Source organism: Rhipicephalus microplus, chromosome X, assembly GCF_043290135.1.
Source record: "Rhipicephalus microplus isolate Deutch F79 chromosome X, USDA_Rmic, whole genome shotgun sequence".
Classification (NCBI taxonomy): domain Eukaryota; kingdom Metazoa; phylum Arthropoda; class Arachnida; order Ixodida; family Ixodidae; genus Rhipicephalus; species Rhipicephalus microplus.
In genome coordinates this window covers 28,222,353-28,247,560 of record NC_134710.1, presented here as the reverse complement: position 1 = coordinate 28,247,560, position 25,208 = coordinate 28,222,353, and the positions used below count along the sequence as shown (strand labels likewise).

The following is a 25,208-nucleotide window of genomic DNA, read 5'->3' as shown; positions in this document are numbered from 1 at the left end:
TATGCACTGTACTGCATGTCAGAATATTGATGGCCGACGCATTGTTTACCGCTATCAGGGCAGACTACGTATTGCTTGTAGTTTGGCTTTCCATACTTACGGCAAAGTTTCACTGAAATAAAAAGTTTTGTCTCTACCCCACCGACTACTGCTGTCTTCAACATCATGACCACTTGACAATATTAGTTTTTATGTCTCTCCAAGAGGTGTTTACATCTATAAAACCAGAAAGTTGAAATTTCATTTTTTAGAATTGTGCAGATGTACAACTGCAAAACTATGAAGTCTAATACTAACTGCTACCTTTTTTTGTTTTATTGTGAATTCATTCGGTGAAGCAGAGCAGTACACAAGTGCCACTGTTGATCGAGACTATGTGACAAAGCCCTTTGATCTTTAAAGCAGCTTGCATCTCAAGCTGTCTAGCATGGTGTACGAGTGAAGGTTTCTAAACCAATTTCCAAATGAGGCAATTCTTGCGGAAGATTGTGACCGCGCAACAACAAGCAGGAGAACCAAAGAGAAAGAGAAATGGGAAGGTGCGAGCGGTAGAAATAAACATGGAGGTTCTTGGTGTAGGGCTATGGTATTGAATACGCGACAGCAATGACGTGCTGGTCACAATGGCCTGTTTGAGGTCCCCCATTTTCTCAGATTAGCAATGGGATGTAAAGAGCTCTTATAATTGCACAGCAGAAGTCCTTGGACACCTTTATTAATAAAGAACTGGGGCACAGCTAATGGTTTAACAATTCACACAAATAAAACACAGTTCATTATCTTGCATTTGAGTCATAATGCTTTTTCACATACCCCGGCTATTACTATCAAGAGCCACAGACATCTTTGTTCCACTAAGTTCACAATCTTGGGAGTACTCCTAGATGCTCATCTAAAGTACTATCATCACATTTCACTTATAAGACAGAGGATAGCTCATGGTATCAGAACATTTTTTAAAGGATGACCATGCTTCAACTTTGCTTAAGCTATGCTACCCCATTATCCACAGTCATATTACCTACTGGATCACGTCATGGGTAAACACCTATCCATCTCATATCCTCCCACCTCAACGCCTTCAAAACGAAGCCATTCGCATCCTAACATTCAGTACTCTATTCACCAGCGTGCCCCCGCTTCTTCAGCAACATAGTGTACTAACAGTGTGTAATTTATTCAAACATACACTGGGGATTCTTGTATTTAAGTGTTTTCACGCTTCCATAACAGCCAATTTCTTGCGAAAATTGCAATTATTAAACGCTAATTCCACCAGGTTCCCCTCTAACAATTTTTTTATTACCACATACACGCACTAACTACGGCAAACACGCTACCGTAATTGCTGCCATACATTTCTGGTATTCAATACCACTATGCACTAAACAATTGTCATTCAATACTTTTAAGTAGATTTGAGATGTCTGGTGTATCATTACTTGAAGTCCCTTTTGTTCATTATTCTACTGCCATCTTTTTCAAAGACATGTATAATTACTGAAGATTTGTTTTATTATCATTTGAGCTGGAATTTACATTACAAGTTTGCTTTCTCTATATTTCTATCATAATAACTTGGCACTTTTTAGTTGCCATTTTTCTATAGTTATCAACATGTATATTTTTCACAGGAGCCTTGAGTCTTTAATCCTTGTGCTATGGGACCTCCTTCTGTATATACTAACCCATATTTGTTTACGTATTTTGCAACGCATAAACATTTTTGGCCAACTGACCTACATAGCTGTAACACCGCAAACAAATTGACAGGACAGACCTAATGGCTTACACTATAGAATTTTCATAGTTTAAAATATCACCAGCGAAAAGCATTTCAATTCAAGGATTATGAACGTGCTAGAAATTGAAGTCATTGCACAGTGGAAAGTACACCCAGCCCTCGAAAAATTGAGGTGGATTCGTCTTTGACTTCACCTCTGATGACAGGCAGTCCTGTGATGTAACTGTACTTCCAGATGACCTAACAGACCATATTTTGCTTGTTTTAGGCTAAGTGAAAGCGAAAATATCCAGCACTACAAGCTGTATTTTCAATTTTTTTATTCAAAGTACATATGAAGTCTCCATGGGAGCAGGTTTGCTCTGGCAATTCATGGATTCATTTTACATTTTTGAATGTTAGCAAAGGTTATGCAGCACAAGAGTTTCTTGTCAAACAGAATGAGAAATTATGTGTACTAAACGCCTCCAGAAAAAGTCCACATAGGCGGATGCTGTCCTTATACAGTACTCGTCCACAGTGAGCCGAGCAGCAGTACGCGGCGGCATCCCAGCTCCAGTCACTGATCCACATTGCTTCAGGAGCCAGCCTAGAAGTAGCAGACAATAAAACAAAATGGTTTTAAATTTTGAGATCAGCGTCCTACTGTCTAGTGACATTTATAATTCTTTTTTAGGACAGTTGCATGCGAAGAAGTTTGAACTTTTATGTGTGCAGCATCACAGAGCAAGTCACAGAGCTAACATAATATCGAGTACAAAAGTGACAGCTGCACAAGTGGCTAAATCAAAGACTGAACGCAAGGAATGGAAGCAGAGAGAGGTTTGCACTGTTAAAAAAATTATGTGACGCAATCCTATATTTCGTCTACTAGACTGCTCTATCATTCAAGCTGAGTAAACATGAATCACAATAGTGAATGGAAGCGATACTCTAATAGCAAGATGAAAGACTGCCAAGTAGTTTCTAACTTTGTGTGGTTGGTTGCCACAGCTACACGTTTAACAAAGCGAGAGTGAATTGCACGGCAACAAAGAAAGAAGCACTGGCCATCCTAAAGGCACCCAGAAGCTTCCACGAAAGACGTTGGTGCAATATCTGTATTGGGGATCCCACTAGCTGATGTGTAAAACAGTAAATGCTGTCAAGCTTTGAGAAGAAACTGAAGCTCTAAAACTGACACAAGCAGGATTGATGACAGTGCCATCTATACTAATTCAAAATGTTTAATCTCTGTCATAACTGCTGTCATTTGGGTGGTCATGACGGCATCCAGTGGACATACATGAAGCTAACCAAGCAGTTCACATGATCTTACATGAAAGAAGAAACAACAAGATAATCATATCCTGAGTGTCAGATTAATAAAGTAAAGTTTAGGCAGCTGACTCAACATATGGTACAATCACAACACTTTTGTGCACCGTTGAAGGTCACTCACATGGACTTAGGAGAATTTTGTAAACAAAATCCAAAGGTTATGGCTTGTGAAAGGTTGGTGGCAGGAAAAGCAGAAAAGGCCGTACCAACAGTCTAAATTCCTTTCTAAACTGAAAGATGTCTAACAAAAAGTCAGTATTAGTGAGACAGTTAACCAGATTCACAGATACATCAACCCAATAATCGGGCAAACCAACCGCGAATTGCGCTCAGGTTTACTGCTCCATGTCATTCAGCAGTTAATGGGCTAGTGAAGCCAGCTAATTAAGACATATTGTAATACTTAAGCATGTGTCCAGACTTACCAGAAGGATGGAAGAGCTACCTTTAAATGACGTAGCTCATCGTGCACAGCCCTAAAAAGCATCTCTTGGGTGCACACTTCTTATGCATTTTTACATACTGCAGTCTCAATGAAGCTATTGCAAGGGGAACATATACACACGTTAGCGATACATTGCTACTATAACCCTGTGGTCCTGACCAAGGGAGGTCAGTCCCCCAGGGTTAACCCTAGCCGCCAGGAAATTTGGAAGTAAACGGAAAAGGGAAGACGACAGGACAGGTAAGAAGTGAGCGATAAAGATAGGGAGAGAGAGAGAGATAGGAAAAGGCGACTGCCGATTTCCCTTGGTTGGGTCAGTCCAGGGGCGCCGCCTACGTAAAGCCGGGGCCAAAGGGGTGTGTTGCTTGCATCTGCCGGGGGCCTTAAAGGTCCAATCACCAAGCGTCAGCTCAAGCCCCAGGATCCCCTTTTCTTCGGACACGGCTCAGCCACACACGGCTAGATGTGGGAGGGAGTCAAAACTCCCCCGTTAGCTCGGGTCCGTGGTGTCGCTACCCACCAAATGCCTACTTGCGCAGGCGCCCCTGCGGGGGGTGAAGGGGAGCGAGGCAGTCGGCCAGAGGGAGGCATCAAACTACGGTCGGAAGTGGGAGAACTGCCACAGGGATTTTCTCGTCGTGAGGTACTCTTGGAATGGGCGGGCCAATGACCGTTGTTGTGACCAGTGCCAGCTAGAGAAAACGCTGATTCGGAATCATATCGTGATATTGGCTCTTTTTGTCAAGAACAAAACCAAGCTATATGCCCGGCGATACCGCAACGGTAGTGCACAGGGGCTTGGTTGTACGCATTGTACTCCTGGAAGGCATTAGGCTGACGTGGAGGTGGCACATATAGACCTTCATTCGGGTTGTGATAGGTGTTGGCCAGCTTGTGGGGGTAACTGAAACAATCTTCGTACCTCGGCCGCGGGTAGTTATTGCGCTGTGGCCTTGGTGGTGAAGGTGGCCTGTACTTGTAGTTATCCAGGCCTCTTGCGACAATTGACACAAACTGACAAGAGGGAAGCGGCACGGGTGTAGCTTGATACGGCATTGGGCGAGCATGTCAAGTGAGCTCTTTTCGAATCATCTCGCGCATTGTCCATGTGATATCAAGCGGCATGTATTCGCTAACACTCGCCACAGTAGCCACTTTCGGTAGGCGACTAAACTTGGGAGTTATACGTCGCATCTTCAGGGTCTCAAAGGTGCGGTAGTGGCTTATGACGTTGGTTACCATGCCAAGACTCTCTTTGCTGATGAGAAACTGATATACGTCCTCAGCAATGCCCTTCAACAGGTGGCCAATTTTGTCCTCTACTGAAATAGAAGGGTTGGCAATCTTACAAAGTTTCAAGATTACCTCAATATAGGTTGTGCACGTCTTTCCTGAAATCTGAGCTCTCTGCAGTAATGTTTGTTCTGCTTGCTTCTTCTTAGATACGAAGTCTTCTAAGCACACCTCTCATTTCATTTCATTTCATTTATTTCCACCTTAAAGGCCCGGAGGCATTACATAAGGGGGGGCGGCGTACAAGGTATGTCGAACAACTCAACAAAACTCGAAGGGTTCCAAAACGTAAACATTCAAAGAACAAAGAGAAAAAAAAAAAGGTACAATATGCAAAGTAAAACGCCAATATTACCAAATGCAAATAAAAAAGTAATGGTACAAAGGTAAGCTTCCAGAGAAAAGTGACGACAGTTTATACATTAGTTAAAAAAAAGTATTTAAACATTGGCAGGGAAAACAGCACATTCAGTTAGATTGCGACATGTGACATTTTAGCTTACTGCGGAAAATTTGGCGGTTATTACACGTGACTATATTATCAGGTAGTTTATTCCACAGTGTTATCCCATTGGGAAAGAAGGAAGTAATCATTGCAGAAGTGTGTCCATTTATTGGTGCGATAGGGTGACTGTGGTTTATGCGGGATGAAGTTCTGTGTGATGGTTGAAGGAGGACGTGCCGTGATTGAGGGTGATAATAGAAAGCATGCATCAGACACAATCGAGAAATGATACGACGAGATTCGAGGGACGGCAGTTTCAATGATTCTTTTAGTGCAGTAACGCTGATATCGTTAGAGTATTGGGAGTAAATAAAACGGGCAGCGCGGTTCTGAATCCTTTCTAAATCGTTAGTTAGATATGTTTGTGAGGGTTGCCAAATTGAGCAAGCATATTCTAGTTTCGGTCGGACGTACGTTTCATAAGCTAATTTTTTAATGTCTGGTGAGGCTAATTTTAGGTTGCGGCGCAGGTATCCGAGAGTGCGTGAAGCTTCTGAACAGATTATTTGAATATGGGTTGACCAGGATAGCGACGATGACAGATGCACTCCGAGGTATTTGTATGATAGGGTAGGGCTAATGGGAACAGACTTTATGCTATAGGTAAATTTTTCTGGGCTCTTTTTGCGGGTGAATGACATAATTTTACACTTAGTTAGGTTTAACGGCATTAGTGACTTATCACACCAAGTTACAATTAAATTTAAATCATGTTGAAGTTTAATGCTGTCGTCTGGTGTACAGATTGGAGAGTATAAAACGCAGTCATCGGCAAAAAGTCTTAATTTGGTTAGCACATTGGTGGGTAAGTCATTTATGTATATTAGAAAAAGGAGCGGGGAGAGACAGGCACCTTGGGGGACGCCGGACGTTACGTCGGAAAGAGGTGAGTCGTGGTCATTAGCGCTGGTGAACTGCTTACGGTTTTTTAGAAAATTTTCTATCCAGAAAATTATGTTGGGAGGGATTCCAAGGTTGCATAGTTTAGAGAGTAAGAGGTTATGAGGAACACGGTCGAATGCTTTAGAGAAATCTAAAAATATGGCGTCAGTTTGAAGATTTTCATCCATGAAGTGAAGAATATCATGTGTGAATTCGGCCAGTTGTGTTTCGCATGATAGTTGTTTCCGGAAACCATGTTGGTGATCGAAGAAAAATTTGATGGATTCCAGATATGTCATTAGGTTTGAAGCTATAATATGTTCGAGCATTTTAGATGGGATGCTGGTTAGGGAAATAGGTCGGTAGTTAGCTGGGATTGCGCGGTTGCCTGATTTAAAGATGGGAATAACCTGAGCTTTCTTCCAATCGTCTGGGACGTTTCCTGTTTGTAATGATTGTGTGAAGATTAGGCAAAGTATTTGGCTTGAGACAGAAACGGTATTTTTTAGTAATTTACTGTTAATACTGTCGCAGCCCGCCGAGGATGAAACTTTAAGATTGTTAATGAGTAGGAATATTCCTTCTGGGGTAATTTCAATTTCTGGCATCGCTACAGCTGCAGATTCGGGCAGTGTTACGGTATCAGTGGTGTTGGCAGAGGAAAACACAGACGTAAAGTGGTCATTTAAAGCAGAAGCGCACTGGTCAGCGTGTATTGGTTCTCCGTCAGCGTTAGTGAGGCTTATTCGATTAGATTGTGACTTGGGGGACAGCATGCGCCAAAATTTGCTGGGATTTGATTGAAGAATTGATAGTAGGTCATGGGAAAAGAATTTGATTTTTGCAGCTTTTAGTTCGGTTAAGTACTGATTAGCGCACGCGCGGTAGCGCTCCCACGCAGTTGAACTTTGGCTTAGGCGGGCCGTTCTGTACAAGCGTTTCTTTCGGTTACAGAGTAATTTTAGCTGTTTGTTAAACCATTGGCAGTTTGAATCTGATTTAATGAGGGTAGAAGGAATGTATTTGTTTTTGAGGTTAAGCATTGTAGTCTTAAAAAGTTCCCAGTTACAGTTGACACTTCGTTTTAGGTGCGTATTCCTAAAGTTTTCTAAGAAGTTGGCGAGTTCGTGATTAATCGCATCAAAATTTGCTCTCTTGTAATCCGTGATTACCTTCCGTGTGGGTGATTTCTTTTTAAGCGGGGAGGCGATGCAAATATGGATTAGGTTGTGGTCACTAAGACCAGGGAGCGTATTAATGGTTTTTATGTCGTCAGGGCTCGAAGTTAGCAGGAGGTCTAGTATGTTATTGCCCCTGGTAGGGCACGTAATAGCCTGGTGAAGGTTAAAATCAAGGGCAGTGTTTAAAAATTGTTGCTCTTTAGATGATGTCCCATTCGACGCTGAAAGCAACGACCAACTGATTGAAGGATAATTGAAGTCCCCAAACAAAAATATAGGTGCATTAGAATGTTTATTTGTAATGGTGTGGAGGGATTGATGAAGTAGGTCGCAGAAGTCGGGGTGGCTGTCTGGCGGCCTATAGCAGACGCCAAAAACAAATTTCGAGGCTCCGTTGGAGACAAGAACCCAGATTAATTCTATTTTATCGTCATGGAAAATAAGTGAGGATGCTAGAGTGTTTTTAATAGCTATGAGCACGCCACCTCCTTTCTTACTTTTGCGATCCCGGCGAAAAATTGTAAAATTTAAATTGGATGGAAACACTTCCGTATCTGTGACGTCATCATGCAACCATGTTTCAGTTAGTATCACCATGTCAGCACTGATATCATTTATGAAACTGCAAAGTTCGTCGCGTTTAGGAATTATGCTTCGTATGTTAGTAAATGCAATGTTTATGTTTAGAAATGCCATAGGACGGATACACGTGTTACACGAGGCGGAATGATTGCAAACCCGTCATGTTCTGCCAACAGAGGTGGCTTCCGATGATGCGCTGTTTTCAAATGTAATGACGGGTGAGTTCCGAAGTTCTGTGACTTTATCAGTTTTCGCGTCATAGAAGTATGATTTATTTCCAACAATAAGTTTGTCAACCCTCAGCTTAAATGCACACTTTTGTGGCCGAATGAATTTGAGTAATTTAGAGCGTGCAAGGCGAGTGGCTGCTGCAAAGTCTTCTCTTACGGCGAAGGTCGTATCTTTGAGCTTAATTCCGCAGCTCAAAATCTTTTCTTTTGTTTTAAAGTGAGCGAGCTTTATCATGATTGGCCTATTCTTGTCTGGGGCAAATTTTCCGATCCGATGAGCACGTTCTATGGCTCTTGGTTCGAGCGTAATATCTAGTTGGGCGGAACAAAAGTTTATGACGTTAAGCTCTGATTCTTCCCAAGTTTCTTTAACAGAGTCCTCAATACCTAAAAAGAGAAGGTTATTGCGGCGCAGTCGATTACTAGCGTCGGTGTTAGCAGCTTTTAGCGTTTCAATTTCATGTTTGATTTTGGCGGCGTCATCGGGTACGGCGCCCGATGAGAGTTCGATTTGGACTGTTTCTAGCGCTGAGATTCGGTTTGTTAGTGCTGAGAGAACTGTTTCATGGTTAGTTTGTACTGCCTTGAGCTGATTAATATCTTCACGAATGGTTAAAACGGTTTGCTCGATCTTCTTGATAGCGTCTGATAGAGGTTCTATCTGTGCTTTAGTTGGACCGGGGTTTAGTTCCACATCCCCTGATAGTAAGAGTATCAACTGTGACAACAATTGTAGGGTGAACACATTGTAACAAGTACATAGCCAGTTGCGCAATTTCAAGTCGTAGGGGCACGACACCGTGACAAGGAAGTAGTTATTGGTATAGTATTGTTTAGAATGGGTAAGGTAACCAACCTGGAAGGTGAGCAGCGGCGTGAACATTTTGCGCCAACCGGTGTCGTGCCCCGAGCTTTTGGTGATGTTGTGAAGATTATGTAGGCCGCATTGGCCCCACGTGGTTGGTGACGTCGACGATGAGAAGCGTTGCCAGGCGTAGCTGCAGGCGCGGGCTGGTATCAGCGGGCTGACGATTGGTGACGAAATCCGTGGTTGATCCAGATGGCTTGAGGGCGCTATGGGCACGGGTAGGTCACCGGGTGGTGACCAAGCGCAGTCGCCCAGGCCAACGGTGTCTGCAACCCAACAGGCCACGATCTGGAAGGTGAGCAGCGGCGTGAACATTTTGCGCCAACCGGTGTCGTGCCCCGAGCTTTTGGTGATGTTGTGAAGATTATGTAGGCCGCATTGGCCCCACGTGGTTGGTGACGTCGACGATGAGAAGCGTTGCCAGGCGTAGCTGCAGGCGCGGGCTGGTATCAGCGGGCTGACGATTGGTGACGAAATCCGTGGTTGATCCAGATGGCTTGAGGGCGCTATGGGCACGGGTAGGTCACCGGGTGGTGACCAAGCGCAGTCGCCCAGGCCAACGGTGTCTGCAACCCAACAGGCCACGATCTGGAAGGTGAGCAGCGGCGTGAACATTTTGCGCCAACCGGTGTCGTGCACCTCTATTTCAGTAATGAAGCGATCCCATGATGTGAGGGCATCTTCATGGTTCTCATACCACACAAGCGCTGTGCCTGCTAAAGAAAATACTACATTAGTCAGCTTGGTCGCCACGTCCCACTGGTAGTATTTTACTCAACCATTTGTAGTGTGTGAGCCAGGTGTCCATAGCCTCGCTTGCCCTTATGCCACCGAATGTGTGAGGCACTATCAGATCCTGTTCAATCAGGCACAAGCCGCGCCTGAACCTGCCACTAGCGAGTATGTTGAGACTGGTGAAAGGTCTGCAGCTGCAGGGATCAGGTTCCCTTCTTCGTCGTGAGACATCTAAGCTGCCAGTGGTAACAGGAGCAGTCCAGCAACGTGGTGGCTTCGTCGTCAATCAGGCGCTTGAAGAATCGTGTTGCTTTGTTAATTACCCCGCACCTCCACCACAAATCTGTTACTGTTGAACAAAGGGTGACTGGGTTCATTTACAGTGTGAGGATGAGTTTGGGCAATCATAAGTAAAAAAGGAGTCCTCAGGCCACACAAGACAATCTCGTCTTCCTCGTCCATATCACTGGCACACAACACAGCTAGGCTCATACTGTAGCAATATGTTATAGACACAAAAATATTTTGAAATGAATAAAAACGTGAAAAGTGTGTAATTTTTGGTAGCCAGAAGGTAAACAGTGCAATAAGAACACTATATGTGCAAAAATACTCAAAACAAAAAAATTCAAAATATACATTTAAAAATAAATCACCCAAGAACATTATAAAAATAACAAATGTTCGAAAAAATGTTTCTATTCACATAGACAAAACAAATTTCAACCGAGGTGCTGCTACATTGCTCGTGCCATGCGGTGAAGCATTGCATGGTTTTTTGTATGACACAAGTGAACTCGTACACTTTTGTTAAAAAAAAAGGATGGATACCCACGAAGTGAATATTAATCTCTTTATAAATGATATGGCCAATGAACCCTATTTCGTCCAGCATCGCCTCTCTCCATGAGCCACCTCACTCCGCATAGGTTGGCGTTCCAAGATATGCATCCAAGCATGTTTCTTTGCGTTTTTGCACTACATATTTAAAAAAACAATATTGCATGCAGTTTTAATACATCTCGCACAGCTTCATAGTCAGGGCCAAGATGTTCTCCGGTGGCCTTATAAGTCGTGAGGAAAAGCTCTGCAGCCAGCACCAGCACATCGCACCCCAGCGACGTGTGGACCTCGTTTGTGACCTGACTAGCTTTAAGATTGCACACAAACGTCAGCAGCTACAGGCTTTCGGCAGAAAAGACAACTTGAGGACATAAATAAAACAAACCCATGAATGGCTGCACATTTCTCAGGCTGACACAAAACATTGAATAGCTGGCATAAATTTACAGCAAATTTACTGCCCAACACTGTCAGATTACAAAGCTAATACATTTTTTTGATATTTAACTTGCAAAGATTTTTTTGATTACAGAACTTTGATGTTACTGTAACATGACCACGACGGGCACTAACTTCTGTCACGTTCACCAGCCAAGTGTATTTTCCTCACAACACACGCACATTGGTTTGCGCCAAGGTCTGTCAAAAATCACTAAGCTGCTAAAACAGCCTAGTTTAAATTGATTCAGAAAATTTAGTGACTGGACTAACTATCAGAAAGTACTGGGTGCGCAAGAAACGTATCAAACATGCCTAAATCAACCATTCAAAGCATCTATCACCAGTGATCGATTTCAATAGGTGTGGCAACAAAAGAGTTAAGTGAAGTTAAACACTTGCTAATTCAGAAATACATCTAGATTTCTAAATAGCCAGCTCCAATACAATAAAAATTTTGGTGAAACACAGGTACTTAGCTTTTGATTAGGATGTGCCCATAGAAGAGCAGATATTTTTAAAAATGAAGTCGCACGAAGCTGCATAGATTTGTGTGTAGGGCACATGTGAGTACAGCAGAGAATGCACCCAACATTTCGAGGGACGTAATGCCTTGCAGATGCTCGCATTAGGGTTCCAACATCCATGTATAATTACCCCATATTCCATGACAGCACCTGTTCATATTTGTGCAGTAGCTTAGGTTTGTATGGAACAATGCAGAGTACAAATAAATTCGCAAGAATTGTAACCTGTACCCCAGAACGTTGCAGGTTAATGGGCCTTCGCTGGGACCAGAGCAAAATCGAACGTTCGTATCATACAAAAATTTATATAGCCATGATCATGTCATTGCTATTCTCCGGTGTTCTGACATTCACAATCCTTAGGCAAAAGAATAAGTCGACAGCAGAGCTGACAACTTTTGTCATTTCTGTCTGAATAATTTTAGAAAGAATACTGACACAAGATGTTTTTAAAGAATATGCCCTCTAGTCATTTACTATGCGATCCAAGTAAAAATGCTGCAGTTAGCATGTGTCTGCATGATCCAGGCCTTCATAGCTACCCACGAGTCATACACAAGATGAAAAAAAGAAAGGGAAGTGGCATAAAAGTCAAGGAAGAAGACTGTTCTCTCAAACTTAGGCAGACACTCACTTAGCTGCTTAGGCACAAACTTCAAGGCCCAATCAACTTTATTTCATTACAGTGTGTTCATGAAGTGCACGTTACAATAATCTCTGAGCTTACCATTTCGCTCCAGCTGACACAGTCACCCAAGTGCAGTTCTACCAGGTCCTTCAGGCGGCTGACGAGGAGCACCGTAGCTGGCTTCATGCTCTTCACGGTCAGCAAAGACTGCAAGTTGCGACAAAACTTTAGTGCAATCATACTACTGCCTTCGCTAGATTATAGGGGCGAATGCTTGTTCTTATTTTGTTTAGCTGCACCAGAGCCTTACCTTTTTTCTGTTCGCCTGAATTACATTGTTCAACTAACGCTGACCAATGGCAAACTGCACAAGCAGACAGTTTACAAGACACAAACATCTAGGCAAAATACACCACGTTAGTAGAGCTGGGTACGGCGCCTATGCCTAAGTGCTACGTCATCTGCTCAGTTGCACGTGTGGCTGCACCAAGCCGGCACCGTCAGCATAGGAAGTGCAGGAAAATCATGAACTAGTGCTGCACCTCTTCTGCACCTTTAAAAAAATCGTAGGGTTCAGAGGTCATCAGTGCAGCACGAATGAAACAAATGGCAAGGTGTAGCACCTTGTGAACAGGTCCATGTGATGCAGGCGAATCGAACGGATCTATTACATGCCTGCCAAGTTCAAGGATTCTGAACTCAAGAGATTTCCACAACGAAAACGGGGGGAGGGGGGGGGGGGCTCTGGAACAACCTTACAAATGTAAACATCAGTGTTGTTGAGAGTGGCCAAACACACTACGAGGGTACGGTTTCCTAACTAGCAGGTGCGAATTACAAAGGAGGAGAAAGAATATTTGTATCATAAAAAAAACTACCTAAATCTGTTTTCAATACAAAAAACATGCACAAAATATTTACTATGTGAAAAGAACTCGAGTATGTCGTTTTGGGACACGCGTGAACGGACCAATAAGGAACAGCGCAGCTGGCTGTTGCGAAAGCGCAGATCAAAGCTCCACTTGAGGTCAACTAAAATATAAAGGGGACGTTGTTGGGCTAGTCGGTTTATTTTCAATTAGAAGCCACAGTTGGGGCTATTTAGCACAAAAAATAAGGATGGAATGGGTTATGAGAAGCGCAAACTTGTGATCCCTCTCCTCGTAATTTCTTTGCACGTGACTTCTAATTGAAATATTGAGGACGAACCAAGGAGGAACGAATACTGAGGAGAGGTCGTAATGCCATATTTTGTGAAGCTTGAAGTACTAAAGAGTATATGATGATGATAATGATGAGTGGTTTTTAATGGCGCAAGGGCTTATGATGGCCAAAGAGTGCCATTTCGATAGACTAGAGATATGAACAATGATATGATGCGTGGCTGTAAAGGGGCCTTAAAATTCCTCGTGCTAACACGGGTAAAAACGTAAGTATTAAAATCATGACAGTGGCATGAAATATGTGCAGTGAGAGTGAACGTCGAAAGGTCATGATAATAAGACTATGGCGGAGATGTAGTCACCACAGGTCCTGCTACAGATCACCTTGAAATATGCAGTGAAAACTATATACATCATTTAAAAATTAAACAATAAGTGAATTTTAAAATTCAGATCTCTACCAATAAACATCCCAGGGTGTAGTGGGAGCTGCTGTTGGTAGGGCAGTAAAAAGTGCTTTTTTCTTAAAGCGTCCAACTCATTACACTGAACTAGGCTGTGGAGAACCGTAAGCAGTTCTCCACATCTCACACACAATGTGGATCACCGGAAGACAGAATATATGAATGTGTAGAGTATGTATGCCCTGTTCTTAGCCCTGTAAGTGTTATTTCTTTGTGTCGCAATTTTGATAGTGGCGGCCAATGACCAAGTTGTGGCTTAATAACATGTAGTTTATTACTTGTGTGTCTATCTCACATTTTTTGCCAATAAACTGTGAGCTTTCGTTTCAGGAAAGGTTTCATGTCAAGTGCAGCGATTGGTATTGATGCATTAGCGGCATCGTTGCTGGCGGATGCAGCCAGCTGATCTGCCAAAACGTTTCCCTGTATCTCCCGGTGCCGCGGCACCCAGCAGACTACAACATGCTGTTTGGAAGAGTAGGCTGTGCATAAGTGTGAATAAAGGGACTCAAGAACTGGATTTTCACGTTTTTTAAGGGTTTTCAAGGCTTTCACCACACTCAGAGAATAAGTGTAAATTACCGCTTTTTGTAGTTTTATATGTGCAGTGTGTTTAACAGCTGCAAGTATTGCGTAGGCTTCTCCTGTAAAAATGTTTGCCTAAGGATGCAGGACGCCAGTATCTGAGAAGGATGGGCCAATGGCTGCGTATGAAACAGGAGTGTTGGACTTTAAGACATCTGTAAAAAACTCAGGGAATGTGTACTTTTGCTGTAGTTCTAGGAAGTATGTACGGATATGTGCAATGGCTGCATGCTTTGTAATCTCTAAAAAAGACACATTACAATTTATGAATTGCCCCCGCCATGGTGGCGGGCATGCTGCGGGAGCTATCAGAGGATATTCGAGGGAGACACCGGTTTCCTCAAAAAGGCCCCTCACACCTAGTGAATAGCTTTGTCTCAAAGATGGACGGTTTTAAAACAGAACAGAAGTAGATGTGTCCTCAATTGTGAAATGTGAAGGGTGGTCCTTGTCTGCCTTCACTTTGAGATATTATAGAAAAAACATGTAACATCTCTGTAAGTGAAGTGACCATTCGTTCGATTTCACGTACAGGCTTTTAACGGGACTAGTGTCAAAGGCAACCGTAGAGAGGCGATTGCCTAGGTGGTGAATAGGGTCAAGCATCTTTAGGACGGTAGGTGTCGCAGAGTGATATGCTATTGCCCCATATTCTAGGCGGGTACGTATGAGGCTTTTATACAAATTCATTAGGCACTTCTTGGCACTCCCCCACGTAGTGCGTGACGGCACATTTAGAACATAGATGGTTCTGATGCACTTGTTTTTTAGATACCTAGAGTGTGGTGGGAAGCTTAGCTTGGTGTCCAGAATTAGGTTTAAGAATTTGTATTCGGCATTAACAGACAGGCGTTGACCATGCAATAGAATGTCAAGGTCGGGGTGAGTGCCTCTCTTTCTAGAGAACACACACGTGCTTTTTTGGGGGTTCAATTGGAATCCGTTTCGCCAGCCCATCTGGAGACCATGTTCAAGCCAAGCTGAACCTGCCGCTCACAAATTGCCAGGTCACAAGACTTGAATCCAAACTGTATGTCAGCAACATATGTACAGTAAAGCATATTTTGTGGGATAGAAAGACGCAAAGAATTCATTTTGACAATTCATTTAAGAGAGTACAAGTACACCACCTTGCGGTACTCCTGTTTCTTGGACAAATATTCGGGAAAGAACACTGCCCACTCTGACACGGAATGTACGATTGGACAAGTATCTTTCGATGATAGTAAACATGCTGCCATGAACACCAAGATTGGACAGGTCTCTTAATATTCCGAATCTCCATGTTGTATCCTAGGCTTTTTCAATATCGAGGAACACAGAAAGAAAGTATTGTTTGTGGACGAAAGCGTCTCGTATCTGTGCCTCGATACGTACCAGGTGGTCGGTGGTGGATCTACCCTCTCGGAAGCCGCATTGGAAAGGGTCGAGCAGACTGTTTGTTTCAAGGTAAGGAACAAGTCGGCGATTTATCATTTTGTCAAAAAGTTTTACACATGCAACTTGTAAGTGCGATTGACCTGTAACTACTTACAGAAGATGGATCCTTGCTTTGCTTTAAAATCGGAATAATAATGGTTTCTTTCCAGGCAGAGGAGATTTCACTAACAAAATAGCATTATACAGGGAAAGCAGGGTTCTTTGCGTTTGAGGAGGCAGTTGTTTTCATATTTCGTATACTGTACGATCCGAACCTGGAGCTGATTTATTGCAGATATATAGTGATGCTTCTAACTCGGCCAAACAGAAAGGGTTGTTGTACGACTCATGTTTAGAGGATTTTTGCTGTAGTTTCTCTTTTTCGATTTTTCTTATGTGTCGTTGAAAAGCTGCAGTATAATGCGACGAGCTGGACACCTCTCCGAAGTGGGCACCGAGGAAGTTCGCGTGGTTTTCCAAGGTGTCCCCTAGTGTGTCTACGAGATGTAGTGAAAATGCGTGTTGTCCTGCTACCTTGCGAACCATGTTCCAGACTTTAGTTTCTTGTGTACATGAAGTGATACCTGATAAAAACTTATGCCAATTTTCTCTCCTAGCCTGCCGGCGCGTTCTCTTTTCTTGGAACTTAATTTTCTTAAAGCTTTCAAGAGTCTCTGCTGTCGGCAAGTCCCGTAGCAACCTCCATGCTTTGTTTTGTTTGCGTGCATTGCGACATTCAGAGTTCTACCATGGGACACGTCGCTTGCCAGGCAGTCCAGAAGTTTGTGGGATGCATTTCATCGCAGCGTCGGTCAGAAAAGCTGAAAAGTATTGTACAGCTGCATCTGTGTTTAAACTAGATAGGTCAGTCCAACTTAAGTGAGTAATCTGCGAGAACTGTTCCTAATCAGCTTTGTCAGTGATCCATCTGGGGACCTGTGGGCGATATTCATTTGATATGGGTGTGCCTAGCATTACCGGAAAGCGGTCACTTCCGTAAGGATTATTGATTACGTTCCATGTCAGTAAAGGAAGGAGGGATGGAGAGACAATAGTCAGGTCTACTGATGAGTGGGTGCCGAAAAAAAAACAACAGAAAAACAACGAAGCTGTAGTGCCGAATTCGGAGCAGTTGCAAGCTTCAAAAGCAACAACTTTCAGCCGCAAGCGATATGAACTAAACTCACAATTGTGAAGACCAACGCTCACAATAGCCTCCTTCTAACACATTGCATCATTTATGAAGTGCAGAAGCTGCATAAAAATATCCATTTGGCACTTGAGCCGACTCTGAACAATGCTGTCGTATAGGTCACAGTGCTGACGAAGGTGTAACCAGGAAATCCCACAAGACCCTGCTGAAAAAAATTGCCCGCAGCTTCCCTCGAGGGAACACTGAGGAGGATGCGGACCATATAATTGGTTAACGGGGTGTTAAAGTGCGACTTACTTGGGTCGATGGCTAAATTGGTTAACGTGGTTGTGAAATGGGGTGTTAAATTGCGACTTACTTGGGTCGATGGCTAAATTGGTTAACGTGGTTGTAGGAGGGGGTGTTAAATGAGTGAACACGTACACACGTATGCGAAAGGGCGGCGCTGGTCGAAGGGACGTCGATCATTGTGTTTGTGGATTCGTTGGAATTAATTTCACCGCGACCTTGGACGTCGACGCGCCGTACAAACCAACCGACGAGCGGCAACTGAGCGAGCGAGCGCCGACCTTGAGTATATTATACAGCACGACGGCGCATGCACTGTCAGCTGTTGAATGTTCTCGAAGCGCGACGCCACATGCGCGTCCACTGGAGAATCAGGAGAATTGTAGATGTCGAACGCGGTGTGTAGAGGAGGAAGGGTGCACAGATGGTGGAGGAGTGAAGCGCGCGCGGTGTGTAGAGGAGGAAGGGATGCACAGATGGTGGAAGAGTGGGCGACGGCGCGACGGCGCATGCGCGCGCGTCAGCTGTCAAATGTTCGAGAAGCGGTGCGGACGGCGCACTACAAGGCGCGAGTATAAGATGCTCCGCATCTAAAAGGGAGGGCCTTTTCTTAGCTTTTTTTCCTCCATGGGCCGAACTATATGCAGTGTTTTTACCAGCATATTCTATGCCGGCGACACTCAGCGGCGATGCTATCAGTGATGGTAGCTGAAACAAGTCGAAAAGATTACTTTGAAACATTCCAGACATTTGCAGCGTTTGCATTAATACCGGAAGCAGTTCGATGAATGGAGAACCAATCAGCGCCTGCGTGGCAGGGACTTCCACTGCATAACCGTTCGTCGCTGCTGCCAAAATGGCTGCTGCCCGTCTTGCATCTATTAAGTCGTCATGCTCTGTGTGACCCCAAGTTCCCAATTGATGCTTGTGTTTGACTTAGTTTATTCCTCAGACACTTTGACAGCAAGCACTCAGGATCTTTTCAAACCATCTTCGTGCACAATCTTCCAGTTCATAAGTAGGCTTATCAGTCCTGAGTGTATTGGCTGAATACGTGGCCTCAAAGAAGTGCAACAACTACCAAGCTCAGAGACCTTATATTTCTAGTTTATGGTTGTTCGTATTCTCAAGAGCTGACGCTACAAAAAACGTAATTGGCATCAGGACTGGTGGCACTGGTGGCATTTTCTGTGCACTCCTGCGGTGCCGTATGTTATATCTGAGCCCCACATGAGCGGTGCCGCACGTTTGGCTGAGCCAGCCACAACATGAGTGCGTGCCACCGTGGAGGTCAACAGTGGATTGAGGCGCGACCCCATCAGTCCACTCTGAAGCGAGACTCTGAACTCCTGTACTTTTCCTCTCAGTGCTAGCTCATTGACTGGCTTCTTGCATATCAGTTTCTGTCATTCCTTCTTCAAGTCAAGGCGAAATCGAGACCGTAACATTCTATGGACACTGCATCGTACCTTGCCAACCACTTCCACATCCTGCACGATGCCTGGCTGTGCACTCTATATAAAGTCTATTTCGTTCTTATTTTCGCCATCAGGGCTTCTCCATGTCCACTTGCGGTTTCCTCGCTTTCGGTAGAAAGTATTCAAAATCCGTAAAGTATTGCGTTCTGCAAATTCTACTAGTAGCTCTCCTCTGGCATTCCTAGTACCGATACCATAATCTCCTACTGCCTGGTTTCCAGCCTGATTCTTCCCTACCTTTGCTATAAAGTCTCCCATCAGTATAGTATACTGCGTTTTCACCTTACTCATTGCCGATTCCACGTCTACATAGAAGCTTTCAACTAAAGCGTCATCATAGCTGGATGTAGGCGCGTCAGCCTGTACCACCTTCATCTTGTATCTCTTATTCAGTTTATTTACGATACCTACCACCCTTTCATTAATGCTATAGTATTCCTCTGTGTTGCCAGCTATGTTTCTGTGAATTAGGAACCACACTCCCAGTTTTCTTCTGTCAGCCAAGCCCCGATAGCAAAGGACGTGCCCATTCTGTAGCACCGTATATGCCTCATCTGTCGTCCTAACCTCACTGAGGCCTATTATATCCCATTTAACACCCTCTAGCTCCTTGGATAGTACAGCTAGACTTCCCTCACTAGATAAGGTTCTAGCATTAAACGTTGCCAAGTTCAGGTTCCAATGGTGGCCTGTCCGAATCCAGAGATTCTTAGCACCCTTTGCTGCGTTGCAGATCTGGCTGGGAACTGAGGGCCGTGAGTTATTTGACGTATGTATGTGGGAGGTAGTGGCCAGATAATGCACCAGGGTGGCCAATCCTTCTCTGGTGAGGGAGTGCGTTACCAGCAGTAGTTGCCGGTGAGGCCGCACCACAGGCCTCTTAATGCAGTTCCATCACTACGCCGATTCTTTTTAATCTGGTTGGGAACTGCGCGGCACCGGGATTTAAACCACCGACCTTTTGCATGCGAGGCGGATGCTCTAACCACTACGCCATCACCACACTTCCGCCATTGCCACGCTTTATATATAGAGAGGTTTATTGGACAAAAAGATTGGCTCACACCATGACAGCCTGTGCCTTCTTTCCAAATAACAAAGTTATGGGCAGGGGACTCTTGGCACAGGAATTTTTCAGCAGTCTATTTAATGACACGAGACTGGCATATAAAAAATTCGTGCCCCTGCTTCATACATGCTCTTTTGCCACTCTAGCCGTGAAACACATCATCATACGGCCGGTCGCGGAAACGCTAATCTTTCAATGTCTCAGTACATTCATGAACGCTTGTGACGATACGACACATGACTCCAAGCACGTCTAAATCACAAGACTAGAGCTTATTGACAGCACTCCATACGACCGTGAAGCGCGCGGCCGTGTGGACAGTGCAGCCGTGACGTGTCGCACTTGACAACAGCGTTCAGCGACGATCCGCGAAATGTGTAGCTACGATGACAAAACATCGACATGCACTGCACTTCGTATCACATTTTGGAGTGCCGACGCACGTTAGCCACTGTTCAGGACAATCCTTCGCAGTGTAGGAGGAAAAAGGGGGGGTGGGGATGATGAGCTTGACTGTGGGGTCCACTGCCGATGCGTAAAATGCCCGTTCACGGTTCCAAGGAGCTAGTGAGTGAGATGCTTCGTTGCTTGCGACAAAGCATGCCGCCACGAGTGCGCTAGTGTATCGTTCTTTCCCGCTGTCCCGCCCTCAGTGGAGTAAGGCCTAAAGATGGCTTTGATGACGAGCCGCGCTCGTAGACCATGCGCTTGCTCGTAGTAATCTGATCGTGAATCCACTTACAGCTTCACTGCTTGCAAAAAAGCACGTCACTATGAGTGCGCTAGCGCATCATCTTTCCCGCAGTCTCGCCATCAGCGAAGTTTAGCCTAAAGACGACTCCCATGACGTGGCCCGTCATCGAAGTGGTACGCCAGGCTCGTAGACCGTGCGCCTCAACAAACATCAGTTTGCGAAAATCACGAAAAAAAATTGATTTTCAAAAATCACTTATCTCAGCATCTGCAGTGCATATTTTATGCCATACCAAAGCAATTTGGCTGAAAACCTACTCTAAATGCCTGAAAAAAAATCTTTTTCAGCACGATCAGCGAGAAAGAGGCTCAAAATTGCACAAAAACACTAATGTTTACGAATCAAGTGTTCCTCTTTTGTGCCACCAATCTCCGCCATCTTGGTATTCTTCGAAATGTCCAATGCTTTACCTTCCCCCTTTCACGCATTGCAAATGTCACCGGCAAAGAAGAAATGCACAAAAAACAAAAAAGGAGCACATGGTCATATGGGCAATTCAAAAGAAACAGGGCCTCCGATTGGCTGGCGCGCTGCAAAGAGGCTCCCCATTGGGTGCTGTGACGACAATACAGGAGTAGCCTTCGCTGTTGTCTGCATCGCGAATCAGATTTTGTGCATTTTTTTACACTTGTTTCACACACGCCGTTATGGAATCTCGTTTGTTCAAGGATAAGTTTTAGACGACTCATGCGTTCGGAAAACAAAAGTGGAAGCCTCCTATGGCAAAAAAAAGGTGGCGGTACGCAGGAGCAGTGGAATATCCAACGACTGTACTGGAATGGAACACATGGATGACATGCCAAGTCATACACGTGTTCCACACTGCGGCAGCATATCCTCTCACTGATCCTCTCAAAGGATGGATGAATACAAAGTGTTTCATGTGAAAATTAGCTCAATGCAAGCAAGACAAACCATTGGCAAGAAACAGACTGCTCTCAAAGACTTGTGGGCCACTTAAACGTTTCTAAACGCGGCTTGCATCATAAAGCCTACAAAGGCCATTTGAAAAGGTTATTAAAGCCTGATGCTGAGGTGGCTTCAGACAACTGGCAGATGCTGTCAAAAGAGTGTACAAAGAGATGGACGTTGGTTTTTCTAAAAATGTCACTGTTTTCTACGATGGCACTTGGATGACACGAGGTCATTGGTCACATACTAGAGTAGGCTGCATAAGTAGTTCCATACAGGGCTTGTGCTCGACAGAGTTGCTTTATCCAATTTCTGCCTCGGGTGCTATTCGGGACCAGCAGAGGACGACCCTGAGTATCCCCAGTGGATGAAGAACCATCAGTGCCAAAAGAACACAGATGTTGCATCTAGTCGCATGGAGGTGGAGGCCGTGCTGCAGCTTTTTGGCCGCTCATTGACCAAGAATGGTCTAAAGTACTGCAGTGTAGTCTGTGATAGAGGCAGCAGAGTTTTTCAGGCATTGTGTGAGGAGCAGCCGCATAATTATTTATACTAAAATGAGGCGTTTTAGAGTGGCACTCTTTTATAAAACAGGAGACCAGTCACGACACGTCAAGTGGTAATGGCGGAATCAGCCTGAGACCCAGCCAACCAAACGTCGTCTTTTTCACCGACTGAGTCATACCCCCTGCCTTTCTGAGTAGCACTCATCTTCTTCACTACATTTTCTTCCACTCCGGAAAAGAGCCATCCTGGCAACTTATGTGCAGTAGAGTTTTAGGCGGTCTATGTGGACGGTCTCACATCCACGGCGTCGTTGATCATGGGGTTGCTCAAGCGGCTCCATGATGTATTTGACGGGTGAAGTTTGTTTAACCACACGGTAAGGGCCGTCATACTTGTACGTCAGTTTCGTTGAGAGACCAGGACTGGTTGAAGGGATGCGAAGCCAGACATGGTCATCCGATGCATAAGAAGCCGGAGGCGTCGGGCTATCGCGGTGGTGTTTCTGGCGTTGCTGTTCAGCACTTGTGAAGGAGCGGGTAAGCTGTCGACACTCTTCCACGTATTTAGCAGCTTGTGACAGTGTCGTCGACTCAGCAACATCCGGGTGGTAAGAAAGTATGGTGTCAAGAGTGCAAGAGGGCTCGGGACCATAAAGGAGGGAGTATGGAGAGAAACCAGTGGTTGTCTGGACAGCAGTATTATGCGCGTATGTTACAAAAGAGAGAATACTGTCCCTGTTGGTGTGATCGGTTGCGACGTATATTGACAGCATATCTCCTAATGTACGGTTGAATCGTTCTGTAATGCCATTAGTTTGAGGATGATACGCAGTGGTGGTGCGATGAATGACTTGGCATTCCTTGAGAAGGGATTCGACGGCGTCCGACAAAAACACATGCGTTCGGTCACTCAGGAGTTCATGCGGTGCACCGTGACGTAAAATGATCTGATGCAATACGAAACGACCGACATCAATGGCTGACGCAGAAGAGAGTGGTGAAGTTTCTGCGTAGCGCGTAAGGTGAACGATAGCAACGATTACCCAGCGATTTCCAGCCGGTGTAATCGGAAGAGGTCCATACAGATCGATACCAACACGGTCAAACAATCGCGCAGGACAAGGTAAGGGTTGTAGTAGAGCTGGAGAACTTGGAGTGGGATTCTTCCGGCGTTTGCAAGCGAGACAGGAACGTATGTAGCCACGAATGAAGCGATACATTCCATGCCAGTAGTAGCGGTGGGACAGGCGGGTGTAGGTTTTTAACACTCCAGCATGAGCGCATTGTGGGTTGGCGTGAAAGGAGGCGCATATGTCTGAGCGGAGAGGTCTGGGAATGACTAGGAGCCATTGGCGTCCTTCGGAGAGATAATTGCGTCTGTATAGCAAACATTCTCTGATAACGAAGCGCTGCATTTGACGGCGCATACCTTTAGGGATGTTTTGCGAGGGAGTTCGACTCAACAAATTGATAAGTGAAGTGATCCAAGGATCTTTTCGTTGCTCCTGTAGCATGTCGCTGACACTAATTACAGATACGTCGGGGGCAGGCGAAGACGGCGACTTGTCACTACATCGTAGAGGTGATCGGGACAAAGAGTCTGCGTCGGAATGTTTTCGGCCAGATCGGTAAACGACGTGAATGTCGTACTATTGTTGCCGAAGCACCCAACGGGCGAGCCAGCTGGTGGGATCTTTAACGAGGAGAGCCAAAATAATGCGTGATGATCTGTAACCACGCTGAATGGGCGCCCGTAAAGATATGGTATTTCTGCGCGTATAACCCGTCCCTGCTATAATCCGTACCCCTACTTTCAGCTCACCGAGAAAGAAAAAAAATCCTCGCGTATTGCCCGCACATTTCATATACAGGAAAGGCTGTACAAAAGCTACTGCTCCAGCAACATAGCACATATGTAGACAGAAAAAGCTTTATTTAGAAAGCAGAATACGCTGTCTGCAAGGCCAGTCACAATTCACGCACTGTCGCTGCTCTCGCTAGAGCTATCACTTGAGCCGCAGTCCTCACTATTATGCACAAGGTCATCTTCGGTTCCATCCATGTTGTTTGTGATGCAGCATTTCTTGAAACTTTTTCCCACCATCTCACCTAGAATGGCCTTCCACGCCTCGGCAATCCACTTGCAGACTAGGGCAATATCAGGCCTTCGGCCATCCACTCGGCGTAATAGCGCTTGACGTGCACTTTGAAGGGCTTGTTAGGCGACACATCTAGAGGCTGCAACATTGACGTCATGCCACCGAGTATAACAACTAAGTCGGTGCTGTTGCGTGAAAGGCGGTCCTTCACTTCCTCAGTTGTGCGGCCGCGGAACGAGTCAAGAACAAGCATGGACCTCTTTGCGAGCATAGCACCGGGCCTCTTCTCCCATACCGTCTTGATCCAGTCTTCGAACAAGTCACTGTTCATCCACGCGTTCTCGTGTGCGTGCCCCACCATACCGGCAGGCAAATGAACATTTGGTAGAGTTTTCCTTTTCAAGATGACATACGGTCGCAGTTGCGTGCCGTCGGCGAGGCCACAAAGCAAGACTGTGATGCGCAGTTTCGTGTTCCCGCTGGTCAGCACGCTCACCGAACTGCTGCCCGTCTTCTCAATTGTTGTGCCCAACGGCGTTTCAAAATAAAGAGGAGTTTCATCCGCATTGCCGATTTGCAAGAAAATGTAATTGTGCTGCTTTCGCAGGCCAATTACATATCTCTGGTACTTGGGCAGCTTCTCCTCATAAGAAGCCGGAGAGTGTTGACATATTGTAGTCCGCCGTCTGATTGAGAGCCCTTGCCGCTTCATAAAGTGGTGCAGCCATCTGCGGCTCGCATGAAACTCGTGAGGTAGGCCTAGCTCCCTCGAAAGTCGCCGCGCTTCCACTTGGGCCATCTCGGTCGATACAGCGTGACCCCTGCTTCTCACATCTTCGATGAACTTTACTAGCTCCGCCTCCAGCTCAGGGTAGGCACCGGGCTTTGGGCCACGAAATGACCTATGGTCGCGGTGCGCGGCTTGTAGGCTCTCTTTCTTCTTTCTTCACAGTCGCACGCAGGACTCGTCCACATCGTGCCGTCTTCCCGCTTCGCGATTTCCGAATGCCTCGGCGACGGCGATGATCTTAGGCTTTTGCTGTGCCGTGAAGGCCTGCCGCCGTACGCTACTCAAGGTGACAGAACAGATCGACTTA

At 45.1% G+C, this 25,208-nt stretch overlaps 1 protein-coding gene across 1 annotated transcript in view; it reads right to left on the bottom strand.

The window, feature by feature from the left end:
• Nucleotides 1-2,047: 2,047 nt before the first annotated feature.
• The window catches only part of LOC142774964 (uncharacterized), a 63,528-nt gene continuing 40,367 nt past the window's right edge, over nt 2,048-25,208 (bottom strand). The window contains exons 8-9 of the mRNA XM_075876099.1: nt 12,321-12,428; nt 2,048-2,333 (exon numbers count right to left, since the gene is read on the bottom strand). Coding sequence (XP_075732214.1) covers nt 2,322-2,333; nt 12,321-12,428 — 120 coding nt within the window. The 3' untranslated portion in view covers nt 2,048-2,321. The remainder of the gene's footprint in view (nt 2,334-12,320; nt 12,429-25,208) is intronic.